This window comes from Acinonyx jubatus, chromosome A2 (genome assembly GCF_027475565.1).
Source record: "Acinonyx jubatus isolate Ajub_Pintada_27869175 chromosome A2, VMU_Ajub_asm_v1.0, whole genome shotgun sequence".
In the NCBI taxonomy this organism is placed as follows: Eukaryota; Metazoa; Chordata; class Mammalia; order Carnivora; family Felidae; genus Acinonyx; species Acinonyx jubatus.
Window position 1 is genome coordinate 72,415,648 of NC_069383.1, and position 12,816 is coordinate 72,428,463.

The window sequence follows — 12,816 nt, forward strand, 5'->3', positions numbered from 1 at the left end:
ACTGAAATGTATTCAAACCTTCAAGACATCAGACAGTTGTCAAAGTTAAACTCAAAACTTAAAAAGCTGAATAGATTTCATATAGCTCAACATCCTATCTTTCCTGGAGAATTTTTTTGGTACATTTTATAAGCTGTTGATCCCATTGCTAAACTAGAAGAAAAAAGAAGTTATGTACCTGAAGATCTATAATACAATTAACCATAATGAACTTCCAAATTATCTTTTCGAAGGTTTCAATAACTACTGAAAATTATATTTATAGTACATAACTCATCTGCTTTAGAAAATAAAAGATATTAATACCTTATGAAATGAGAATTTTTCTATTCAAAGCATTAGAGAATTAAAAATTGCTATATCTATATTACAACTTCTTTTCCTGATGGAGGAATCTAGCATATTACAAGTAAAACAACATTCAGTATTACTATAAATCAGAATCTGTATGGTTTTTAAATGGAGATAAAACACTTCTTATGACTGTTATACGAATTGAATGAAATTATGTATATAAAGCATTTAGCATGGTGGCTAGTGTGAGTCAAGCACTCAGTAAATGGCATTAAATGTGTTTATTCTCATAGAAATGATGTGAAACAAGCCTGAAATATGGTGAAGTGACTTCAAAACCTATTAGAGATGTCTATAAAGGCAGATGGATAGAATCTAGACTGACAAATTCGATAAGGAAAGGAGTTCTTACTTAAACTTGTAGTCCCGGAATCTAACATAGTGCCTGGCACACAAAGTAGGCATTCAATAAAGGTTTACTGACATGAAGTGAGTATGAAAGGAAGTTATCTGTAAAAGAAAAAAAGAGGTAGCCTGAGATTGTCTGAAAAATAAGCTTACAGTCCAAGAATTACTATTCCCTAAGCAAGTCACTTTGAGAAAATAAAGAAAATACAGAAACATTTTCAGAACCATGCATAGAAACTCCTCTGACTGGCTTTTTAAATAATAACAGAGTCACTCTCAAGTCTGTTTTGGCAAATGTGTCACATATGAAGTCTAATATTATAGAAAAGTACTTTTAGGGGCACCTAGTTTGCTCAGTCGGTTGGGCAGCCGACTACAGCTCAGGTCATGAACTCACCGTCTGTGAGTTCGAGCCCCGCATTGGGCTCTATGCCGCGAGCTCAGAGCCTGGAGCCTGCTTCCAATTCTGTGTCTCCCTCTCTCTCTGCCCCTTCCCTGCTTGCTCTCTGTCTCTGTCTCCCTCACAAAAATAGTAAACATTAAAAAAAATTTTTTTTAATAAAAATAAATAAAAAAAGAAAAGTATTTTTAAATTTCATCTAAATAACTGTTGTATCCATCCTCAAAGAGTGAAAAAGCACCCAAGGCACTGAGGAATATTTTCTAAATTCCATTCAAGGAGAATCAGATAAGCTTAATTCAAGTTTTTCCATCTATTTATACAGAAAAATTACCTCGGAACTTTTACTTACAAGTACATTGTAAATATACATATTTCACTTTCACAAGTTCATCTTGAAAATCAACTCTCAAAAGTGAGCAGTGCTACCGGAATACAAAAGAGTAGCTAACGAACTTTTCTCCCTTGTCTCAGCAGCCACCTGTTAGAGCTCATCCTTATGGCACAATCTGCATGGTTTTGCAACATTTTCATACTGAAAACTCTAAATTCTCAGTGCAGCTGGCAAGGAGAAAAGTATAATACGAAAATACAGTCCTATCTTCCCCACTCTATTTCCAAAGATAATAGGGATCAATAGACTTTTTTAAAAAAAAAAAAGGCTTTTCTAAGTTATGGCCCATCACCTCACTTTTATTGGAAACTGATCAATTTTATGCAAAGCAAATCACGTCTTTAATAATATACTCAGTGCTTGATTCTGAAACAAGCCAGTAAAGTACACTTCTAGACAGACAGCTGGAGCTACATCTCCTGAGCCTACTTCAAACTAAAATCTGTGAACAATGTGAAGTTACAAATCAAATAATAATCCAAAATCAATTGCTGGAAGAAGGTTTTGAAAACAACAATAAAAATCATCATTAAACACATCTACCTTTCCTAACAAAATGACTATGTCTTCAGGAAAAAAAAAATGACAAAGCTACCAGTTTACATTACAGAACAGTTTACAGAATAGTAACAAGGAACCTGAAATATGCAGAGAAAAATTATTCTTAAATTATTATTTGCTTCCTGCAGTGCCCTGTAAAGTGTCAAAAGCATGAAGGCCACTGACAATATTACAATTATTTTTTAATCTAATTTCTGGAAAGTTCTGCAGTGGCAGTTTAGAAAGCAAACTAAATTTTGAAGAGAAAAAATGCTTAGCCGGAAATCTGGAAATAAACATTTCGTTTATTTTTTAACTAAGAAGCAGTAAGGTCATAGGGGCCAAAATGTGTAATATCTGTAGGTGGCTGATCCAAATCAGTAAAAATGGGTCTCTCTAGAATTAAGGACTTAAAATAATATCTTACCAATACAATCTGACATGATCTTTAAAAATCACTTTTTTTAATCACTGACAATGCAAAACTTTCCAATACAAAATTTATTTCAACAAGCACAAACACATACTTCATAAATTAAGAACTAAATGTAAATCCAAAACACTAAAAATTACTTAAAGACATGAAAAAACATATTTGAAACATCAGACTTTTGTTTTTACGTTCATTTCTTAGATCTACTAGCAAAGCTCTTCTGGAAAGGGTCTTCATTCCAATACAAGATTGTTTAATATGCAAATTCCGTGTGAATAGAGCTTTTGAGACTAATTCTTAAAACCTCCTTAGAAGATGCTTAATTACAGCTGTAGTTCCAATCTCCTGCGACTCAAACAGTAATGCACAGAAAAGAGCCTATACACAGTTACGGTGAGAAATGAAGGTCCAGGAGAGACCCATCCTTTTGTTTTGGTGGCAGACGCTGCAAAAATAAAGGTCCAATAGAGCTATCTGCACCTATCTCCACCCATCACAACCTTACAGAGCACTTTCACCCATCCACTCAAGACCCTCTAGCTCACGAGATTTGCCCAACCCGTGGCTTTCCACGTCTTAAAGGATGGGCGGGGGAGGCTGCGAGGTCTGGGATACAGATAGAAAAAGGGGGAGAACACAGATCTTTGAGGACAGAGGGACAAGGAACTGCATCTGGACGAGGATGGGACGTGCCACGGAGACTTGCAAATTCACTGGGAGAAAAGCCCCATGGGACCAACAGAGGCTGTTGCCTATTCAAGGATGGGGACAGGCAGAGGTACAATCCTCCACAAGAGGAAGGAGACACATTTGTAAGAGACCCGGGAGGGCGTGGACTAGGCAGCGCCGAACTCAGAGCCCAAAAAGGGTTGAGATAATCTCAAACACATTCGTATGGTGAAGCTGAGACTTACGGTTACTTCCCGGGCTGAGGATGAGGGTCAGGTGGACCCCGAAGCTCTGCAGTTCTGCCAACGTCGTGGCCGCCTTAGCCTCTCGCGCCGAGCAGGTGACCTCAGGTACCCTCCCGCCCCACCCACCCAGGCGGGTGCCCCCTTCTCGCCGGCCGGAGTGCGCCGGGCAGAGGCTGCTGGGGCCGAGGGTGCGCACTAGAGGCCCGCGAGGAACGCTGCGTGAGACGGAGGCACCCGCGACGAGGCTCAGACTGGGCGGGCGCCCCCCATCCCTCTCTGGCCGCCTCGCCGCCTCACTCAAGAGAGGGGAAGAGGGGGCGGTGGCTTTTGCCTCCGCCTCGCGGTCAAGTCCGGCTCATGCTCCAGCCTTGCACGCGCGCACGCAGCCTGGGCCGCCCTCCTCCCCACCCCCGCCTCCGGCTCAGCCGCTGGCGTGCCGGCCGCTGCCACCCCCGTCCTCGAGCCGCCGGCACCACCAGCACCAGACAGCCCGCAGCCCCAGCGGGAAGCAGCAGGAACGGCAGCAGCTAACCCGTCGACCCGGAAGCTTTTCCGTCGCCAACCGCGACGCTGCAAGGCGCATAAACCCGGAAGTGATTTCCTCGCCCCGGTAGCGGCGATATGGAAATCAAAGGCTTTTGAAGACCTGGAAACCCTTACTTTCGGGAGAGTGTGATATGGTGCTGAGGTGCGAGTAGAGGGAAGGCCAATAAAGAACTAGGCGGCAAGAGTTTCTCCGAGTCCAGAGACTCGAGCGCTTGAGGCGCATTTTGGGAAGAGCGGCCGAACACTCCAGGAGGCTTCTGGTGGCTACGGAGGGTTTTCCTGTCACAGGAAGTTAGGCCTGGCTGCTGGGAAAGAGAAGGAAGGAGGAATGAGAAAGCGGTGACAGCACCCCGCCCCGCAGGTGACTGTCCCACCCAGTGAGTTGAATGTAGCGGTCCTGGAAGCGCTCGGCCGCCCGCACGGGTGAGACGAGGAGGAGCGAGAACCAGATTCCCGCGAGGGAAAACAGAGGTGGGAAGCTGAACTACCTCCACATCTAGTTTCTCCAGGCAAGGAATTTATTTCTTAAAAGTAGTAACAAAGAGGCCAGAGCCACTTCTGGGGTGGCAGCTTTTTGAGCAAAGAGACGTGCACGTCCTTTCCCGGTAGTGGACGTTGGGTGGTGGCGGAGGAAAAATCTGGCAGAATGTTGGAGATTTTTTTGTTGTTTTTGTTTTTGTCATTTCGGGGAAGGCGATTCACAACTTGTCATTCCAGCTCATCTAACCTCTTAACACTTCTATCTTTTGAGGCTTTGGGGTTTCTCTGCTTTTTATTTATGGTGTATTTATCTTCAAAAGAAATCATTGATCTAGCTGGCCTAACTCAGGATCTCACTCCCATTTCCTTCTGACTCGCTTAGAGAACTTGTGCGCCTTCACAATTTGTTTGCAAATGCTTCTTTCTCTTTGAATCTATAGTCTCTTAACTGCCTTGGTGGCCTCATCTTATTTGGGGGAAATGACAAAAATTCAAATATGTTTTCAAAAAAGTATAAAAACGATTCATTCCATGATCTTCTCCAGCCCTCACACCATGCTTTACTGTTAGTTGGTTCACCTAAATATTGGGTTGCAGAACTATAGTGGCAGCTGATACACAGCATATTTAGTACACTATGTATGAAATTATGCTCCCCCAAATAACCTTAAGTAACATTGGTGTTCACTGTAGGATTTCATTTGGTTCCCAATGTCAGTATTTCTTAGTTCCTTCTGTATTAGCCATATTTAGTGTAATTGCCTTCAAAAGCAATTTGAAGATTATTAAATATCTTAAGTTACAGAACGGAATGTCACTTAACAGAAAGAAAGTCTGAAAATTATCAGTGACACTTGTTGACCTTGATGATAAGTGATGATTAGAATCGGTGGGAGGGACAAGGAGGAAGCAAGCTTACTTAGAAGTAGCACCAATGGCTATTTTCTGTTCTACTTTATTAATAATTCCTCTCTTTTTAGCAAAAGGATGAGATTTCTATGGTCAATAAATCCCTATGGAGGAATTCTTACTGATAATTTAGTTGCCATCTCTTCTCTTTAACGTTATAATGCTATAAAATAGTGAATTGTTCCAAGGGAATAGGGAAGGGTCAAATAACTTAGCTACTCTACCTCAGCTTTTTTCCTGTAACATGGGGATAACAGTAATAATACCTATTTCATCAGGTTTAGGGGGGAACAATGAATTAATGTATGTAAAGCATTTAACATAATGTCTAGTACATAGTAAGCATTGTAAGCGTTATTCACATTATTTTTAAAACATATTAAGTGTTATATTGAGAAAATGAAAGCAACAAAACCTAAGGACAACTTGATAAAATCACTTTGGCTGGTGGGGATAAAAAATATGCTTTCTCAGTGATTTTCAACTATGTGAACAGAAACATTTTGTGGGTTTGGCTTGGTTTGGTTATTTCAAGTTGACGGGAGTTAAAAGATTGAGAAACATTGTCTAAGGATGAAGAAAGGGGATCATTTTCTGTCTCAGGAACATTTTACAGAGACCTAACATAACATCCCAATTTTTGGTTTTTACTTACGAAGATATACTTTCTGATCACTGCTGGTAATTTCCTTTTTTTTATAAGTGAAATATTTTATTTATTTACTTATTTTAATTTAATTTTCTTTTTTATTTTAAAAAAAAATTTTTTTTTCAACGTTTATTTATTTTTGGGACAGAGAGAGACAGAGCATGAACGGGGGAGGGGCAGAGAGAGAGGGAGACACAGAATCGGAAACAGGCTCCAGGCTCTGAGCCATCAGCCCAGAGCCCGACGCGGGGCACGAACCCACGGACCGCGAGATCGTGACCTGGCTGAAGTCGGACGCTTAACCGACTGCGCCACCCAGGCGCCCCTAATTTTCTTTTTAAATTTACATCCAAGTTAGTTAGCATATAGTGCAACAATGATTTCAGGAGTAGATTCCTTAATGCCCCTTACGCATTTAGCCCATCCCCCCCTCCCATAACTCCTCCAGTAACCCTCTGTTTGTTCATATTTTGAAGTCTCTTATGTTTTGTCTCCCTCCCTGTTTTTATATTATTTTTGCTTCCCTTCTCTTATGTTCATCTGTTTTGTCTCTTAAAGTTCGCATATGAGTGAAGTCATATGATTTTTGTCTTTCTCTGACTAATTTCACTTAGCATAATACCCTCCAGTTCCATCCACATAGTTGCAAATGGCAAGATTTCATTCTTTTTGATTACTGAGTAATACCCCATTGTATCTATATACCACATCTTTTTTATCCATTCATCCATTGATGGACATTTGGGTTCTTTCCATACTTTGGCTATTGTTGATAGTGTTACTATAAACATGGGGGTGCATGTGCCCCTTTGAAACAGCATACCTCTATCCCTTGGATAAATACCTAGTAGTACTATTGCTGGTTTGTAGGGTAGTTCTATTTTTAATTTTTTGAGGAACCTCCATACTGTTTTCCAGAGTGGCTGCACCAGTTTGCATTCTTACCAGCAATGCAAAAGAGATCCTCTTTCTCCGCATCCTCACCAACACCTGTTGTTGCCTGAGTTGTTAATGTTAGTCATTCTGACAGGTGTCAGGTGGTATCTCATTGTGGTTTTGATTTGTATTTCCCTGATGATGAGTGATGTTGAGCATTTTTTCATGTGCCATTTGGCCATCTGGATGTCTTCTTTGGAAAAGTTCATGTCTTTTGCCCATTTCTTCACTGGATTATTTGTTATTTGGGTGTTGAGTTTGCTAAGTTCTTTATAGATTTTGGATACTAACCCTTTATCTGATATGTCATTTGCAAATATCTTCTCCCATTCTGTCGGTTGCCTTTTAGTTTTGCTGATTGTTTCCTTCGCTGTGCAGAAGCTTTTTATGTTGATGAGGTCCCAGCAGTTCATTTTTGCTTTTGTTTCCACTGCTGGTAATTTCTACTAGCGTGTACTTTGTAAACTGGTAAGTCATCTTGTCAACTTTGACTTCTGCTTACTAAATTTGCAATACCCATATTCACATCCTGAATCTTCTCTTCTTCTCCTGTGTAAAAGGATCTAGTTTGTTCATCTGTACTCAATATAGCAATTTTTTTTTTTTTAAGTTTATTTATTTTGAGAGAGAGAGTTGGGGAGGGGCAGAGAGAGGGAGAGACAGAATCCCAAGCAGGATTTGTGCTTTGGATCCTCTGTCCCCTTTCTCTCTCTGCCCCTCTCCAGCTTGTTCTCTCTCTCTCCCTCTCTCCCTCTCTCCCTCTCTCCTCTCTCTCTGTCTCACTCTCCCGTAAATAAACCTAAAAGAAAATCATTCCTTTGGGGAAAAAAAAAAAAGTATTTTTGATGTTTTGTTAAACTTTCTGGAATAGCAAAGAAATGTAACAAGCCTGCCCATGGGGACTAAATGGCATTTGTACACCTCCCCTTTTCCAAAGTGAAAACCAGAAATGCCCCTACTTTTCCAAAGTGAAACCCAGAAATGCTTTCAAATGATCCCAGGTAGGGTACCACCCTTAGTTGAGAACCACTTCTATATATTTGTAAGACCTTATTGCTTGGAACATTACCAGTTATACCTAAGCATTTTTCAGAATAGAATGAGCCATAACAAAATGTCACCTATTTCCTATACTTAGTCACTTGAACTTTTATCTAAAACTCAGTCTAAACATATTGCTAACTGTAGTTATACCTTTCTCTATTATTTTTTAGCTCAAGTTATTCTTTTCCAATCCCTCTGCATGTGTTTCTGCCTTAGCAGTTTTGCCTTGATATGTTAACAACTTTTGTTCTTTTCCTAACTTAATTAAGCCTTTGTTTTCTTCTTTCATGTCACTGAAAATGTGTGTATTTAAAATATTCAAGTATGAATATTCCTTGAAAATCAATTTTTAGACTCTTTGGAGGATATGTTAACATTAAATGATGTAAAAACAAAATACTGTAACCCTCATGGTTGTGCCTTTTTTCTATTACATCACATTTGTTTATATTTTAAAAGGTGAGTGGACTGTGTAGTACTATATATTCCAGAGAAATTATGAGTATTAATAAAGTATTTTCCTAGATTTTTAAAAATGTTTATTTATTTTTGAGGGAGAGAGAGAGAGAGAGAGAGAAAGAGACATAGAGTATGCATGAGGGAGGGGCAGAGAGAGAGAGAGACACAGAATCCGAAACAGGCTTCAGGCTCTGAGCTGTCAGCACAGAGCCCAACGTGGGGCTTGAACCAACGAACTGTGAGATCATGACCTGAGCCAAAGTCAGATGCTTAACCGACTGAGCCACCCAGGTGCACCCCTCCCCATTTTTTTAATGGAAGTTTATCAGCACAGGAATTGATTATTTTATATTGTGTCTAGAAGATAAAGGATTACTTGATTTTTCTTTTAGGTGCTTAACAGAAAAAAAGGTTTGTGTAATTATGCTACATATGTTATACAATGTATTCACAACACAGTGTCTTTTTTTTTTTTTTTAAACAACCAAGAAAGTGCTTGAAATTCAAATACTTTTTGGAAATTCACCAGTGGATACTTAAATTAGTCTGGGGAAAAGGTGTGTGTGCGCACACAAGCGTGTGCATGTGCATGTGTAAAATACATATTTGGAAGAAAAAGTTGGAGTTATCTAGGGAATTGATAATGGAAGTGGAAAAGATTTTTTTTTTAAATTTTTTTTTCAACGTTTATTTATTTTTGGGACAGAGAGAGACAGAGCATGAACGGGGGAGGGGCAGAGAGAGAGGGAGACACAGAATCGGAAACAGGCTCCAGGTTCTGAGCCATCAGCCCAGAGCCTGACGCGGGGCTCGAACTCACGGACCGCGAGATCGTGACCTGGCTGAAGTCGGACGCTTAACCGACTGCGCCACCCAGGCGCCCCAGAAGTGGAAAAGATTCTTAAATCATCATCAGAAAGATTTTATCAACTGACCAAGTGTTTTTGATTCTGCAATAGGCATCTCCAAAGAAAATTTGTAAGGTATATTTTAGCTAATCCAAATGTCAAATATCGAAGTTCTTTCTAAAGATTTTGGAGAGAATGTCAATGGCAGCTGCCTATTTCCAGCTTCCAAGCTTTTAACAATATGACATTTACTGGTGTAATTTATGGAAAATAAGTGTGTAGAATTCTGAATTATTATCTCAGGTCATTATTTGCTTAGTATTTATAAGACATAATCTTTTTTTTTTTAGGTCCAAAAGGCAGATTCTTACACAGTTTAGACATACGAAATTATTATCTCCATTAAATTTTTTCACAGAAAAGGAAAAAAGGAACATGAGAAAATCTTAAAATTATAAGCTAAGATTTTGAATAGTTCAGTGGTAAGATCGTCATCTCTGGCTTACCTTTTAGGTAGTATATATATTCTAAGATAGAAAAATAAACATGTTATTTTTGAAATTTTTTTTCAAACTGATTATGTTGATTATGTGTTTTTTAGCATTTCAGAGGATTTCTGTTTGTTTGTTTTATAAAGCAATGGGAAATCCAGAAAACATAGAAGATGCATATGTTGCTGTTATTCGTCCAAAGAATACTGCCAGTCTCAATTCTCGGGAATACAGAGCTAAGTCCTATGAAGTGAGAACAATTTACTAACATTTGATTTGCTACCATTGAATGTCATTTTTGGTTATTTTCATTTACATATATAGTCTTCTCATATCCTGTGAATTTTGGTTGACAACCTAGATCTTGGAAAAGTAGAACTGATGCTTCTAAAATCTCTGCTCCTCACCGTCTGCTTATCTGTTGCATGCCTTGTGACCATTTTTTAATTGATAGGTGTAAATTATTAGATATTAAAGGCAGTCATTTGTGTTTTCTTTATAATGTATAAATTTAATTTTTAAAAAGTACAATTTATGAAATGACTCTCAAAAATTAAAAAAACATTGCAAAAGTCAGCTTATTCCAAGTTCCAATGTAAATATTGTTCTTGGTTATTTCCCCAAAGAACTCTTTTTTAACAGTTCATTTTAAAATATCTTTTTAACTTTAGTTAAAGTTTTAGGCAATTAAGTTACTTCTCTGTAGTCCGGAATTGTATTACATATACTAATAAACATGATTGAGGCCAAAAAAAACCCAACAACAACAAAACCTAAAACAGAATTATCTCTTCTATGCGACAGATTCTAGGCATCATAAAATACTTCTAACTCCAGCTAATTTCTCTAGCTTAAATTGCTTTCTTAAGGTTAGTTATCTGAAACCTATTAAAGGATATTGCAGAGGTTCTCAGGAGGTTGCTACTTCAGTAATGCTCTGGCTTACCAGTTCTCAATCCTGAATGTACTGTTGAATCACCTGGGGAACTTTAAAACTTTCACTACCAGGGCCCCACTCCCCACACATGCTGATTTAACAGGTCTGGGATGAAGCTAGGCATTGCTATTGTTTTAAAAGCTTCCCAGGATATTCTAATATGAAGCTAGGGTTAAGAAGGACTGCTGGCTTATTATAATCTAGGGCAAGTAAATTTTATTTTAAATTTTAATATTTTTCTCATCTAAGATTTTGTTGCATGAAGTTCCCATTGAAGGACAGAAAAAAAAGAGAAAGAAAGTTTTATTGGAAACTAAACTTCAAGGCAACAGTGAAGTAACACAAGGCATACTGGATTATGTAGTAGAAACTACCAAACCAATTTCTCCTGCAAACCAGGGTATCAGAGGTAGGAAACTTTTTCTTTTCTTTTTCTTTTTCTTTTTTTTTTTTTTTTTTTAATACAGTTTCCTTCAACTGATTGTGGAGAAAGATATTTTTACAAATATATTAAGATCAATTTCTTTGGGTAGCCTGGATAGCTCAGTTTTAGAGTGTGTGACTCTTAATCTCAGGGTTGTAAGTTCGAGTCCCACATTGGGTTTAAAGATTAATTAAAAATAAATTTTTTATTTTTTAAAAAAATGTTTATTATTTTTGAAAGACAGAGAGACAGGGTAGGAGCGGGGGAAGGGCAGAGAGAGAGGTAGACAACCGAATTTGAAGCAGGCTCCAGGCTATGAGCTGTCAGCACAGAGCCTGATGTGGGGCTTGAACCCGTGAACTGTGAGATCATGACCTTAGCTGAAGTTGGACACTTAACTGACTGAGCTACCCAAGCTCCCAAAAATAAAATCTTTAAAAAAAAAAAAAATCAATTTCTTTTTATGTTCCTTTCCATTAAAAAAAAGAAAAAAGCTTGAAAAAGACTCAGAAAACTTTTTTTAAGGTGTAGCAAAGCCCTTCAAGAAATAACTTGACTGTAATGTTCTTTTAAGTTGAAAAATATTTAAATAAGTTGCAGTGTTAATGATTTGTTCAGTAGACATAGGAAACCAAGGGGTGTCTTGAAAACTAAGAGAAAATTAAATCACTTTTACGAGAAATATAGTTCTCAATTTAAGTGTCTCTGAACTACAATTTTTATTTATAAGGAAGCTGTTTAAAAATTAACCAATTGGGGTATCTGGGTGGCTCATTCGGTTAAGTGTCCAACTTCAGCACAGGTCATGATCTCGTGGTTAGTGAATTGGAACCCTGTGTTGGGCTCTGTGCTGACAGGTTAGAACCTGGAGCCTGCTTCAGATTCTGTGTGTGTGTCTCTCTCTGCCTCTCCTTCACTCACGCTCTGTTTCTGTCTGTCTCTCAAAAATGAATAAATGTTTAAAAAAAAAAGTTACAAAAATTATAAACTATGTCCAAGATTCAGGCATTATTATTAAGAAGCTAAAGCCAATTTCAGTCAAATAGCTGTTGAAAACAGTTGTTGATGAGGTAAGGCATACCTCTCTGTGCCTACTTTTTTTTTTTTTTAAAGCTTATGCGGTGGTTTTTTTTTTCTGTTACTCTGTCTAGAAATTGTCTAATTCATCTGTTTTCAGTAAAGAGACTATTTATGTTGCAGAGATAGGGTTGAATCCTGTGGTTTCAGTTATTAGTTATTTTGGGTATTTGTTGTCTAGAGACAGTTGAACTGTAAGCCTCTGATTCATAATTTTTAGAGTATCATTCACCATATTTTACCTTTTTTTTAATGTTTATTTTTGAGAGACAGAGACAGAGCATGAGTGGGAGAGGTGCAGAGAGGGAGACACAGAATTTGAAGCAAGCTCTAGGCTTTGAGCTGTCTCCACAGAGCCCGACAGAGGGCTTGAACTTGTGAACCATGAGATGTAAAAAAATAAACATTAAAAAATTTTTTTACATCTCCTGGAAAATCTTCTAAAAGCACTACCCATGAGGTTGTGACCTGAGCCAAAGTTAGGCGCTCGACCAACTGAGCCACCCAGGTGCTCCCATATTTTTTTTACCTTTCTAATAGGTAATCTCCCTAAGAGTGCCTGAAGGGTAGAGGCTCTAAGGCCTTACAACTCAGTTATAATAAGTTACTGCATAAATTTATAGATCTCACATA

At 38.4% G+C, this 12,816-nt stretch overlaps 2 protein-coding genes across 8 annotated transcripts in view; one reads left to right on the plus strand and one right to left on the minus strand.

Moving 5' to 3' along the window:
• Nucleotides 1-3,521, minus strand: part of ANKIB1 (ankyrin repeat and IBR domain containing 1) — a 145,200-nt gene extending 141,679 nt beyond the window's left edge. For 2 of the 3 annotated variants that reach the window (XM_015066513.3, XM_015066512.3), the window contains exon 1: nt 3,384-3,521. The gene's annotated coding sequence lies outside the window, so the exon portion shown is untranslated. The remainder of the gene's footprint in view (nt 1-3,383) is intronic. The other variant, XM_053218469.1, reaches the window with a different exon arrangement.
• Nucleotides 3,522-3,952: 431 nt separating this feature from the next.
• The window catches only part of KRIT1 (KRIT1 ankyrin repeat containing), a 44,691-nt gene continuing 35,827 nt past the window's right edge, over nt 3,953-12,816 (plus strand). The window contains exons 1-3 of one of the 5 annotated variants that reach the window (XM_015066506.3): nt 3,953-4,438; nt 9,892-9,995; nt 10,932-11,091. In XM_015066506.3, coding sequence (XP_014921992.1) covers nt 9,894-9,995; nt 10,932-11,091 — 262 coding nt within the window. In that variant the 5' untranslated portion in view covers nt 3,953-4,438; nt 9,892-9,893. Of the gene's footprint in view, nt 4,439-6,356; nt 7,372-9,891; nt 9,996-10,931; nt 11,092-12,816 lie in introns of those variants that run through there. The other 4 variants (XM_015066508.3, XM_015066509.3, XM_015066510.3 and 1 more) reach the window with 4 other exon arrangements.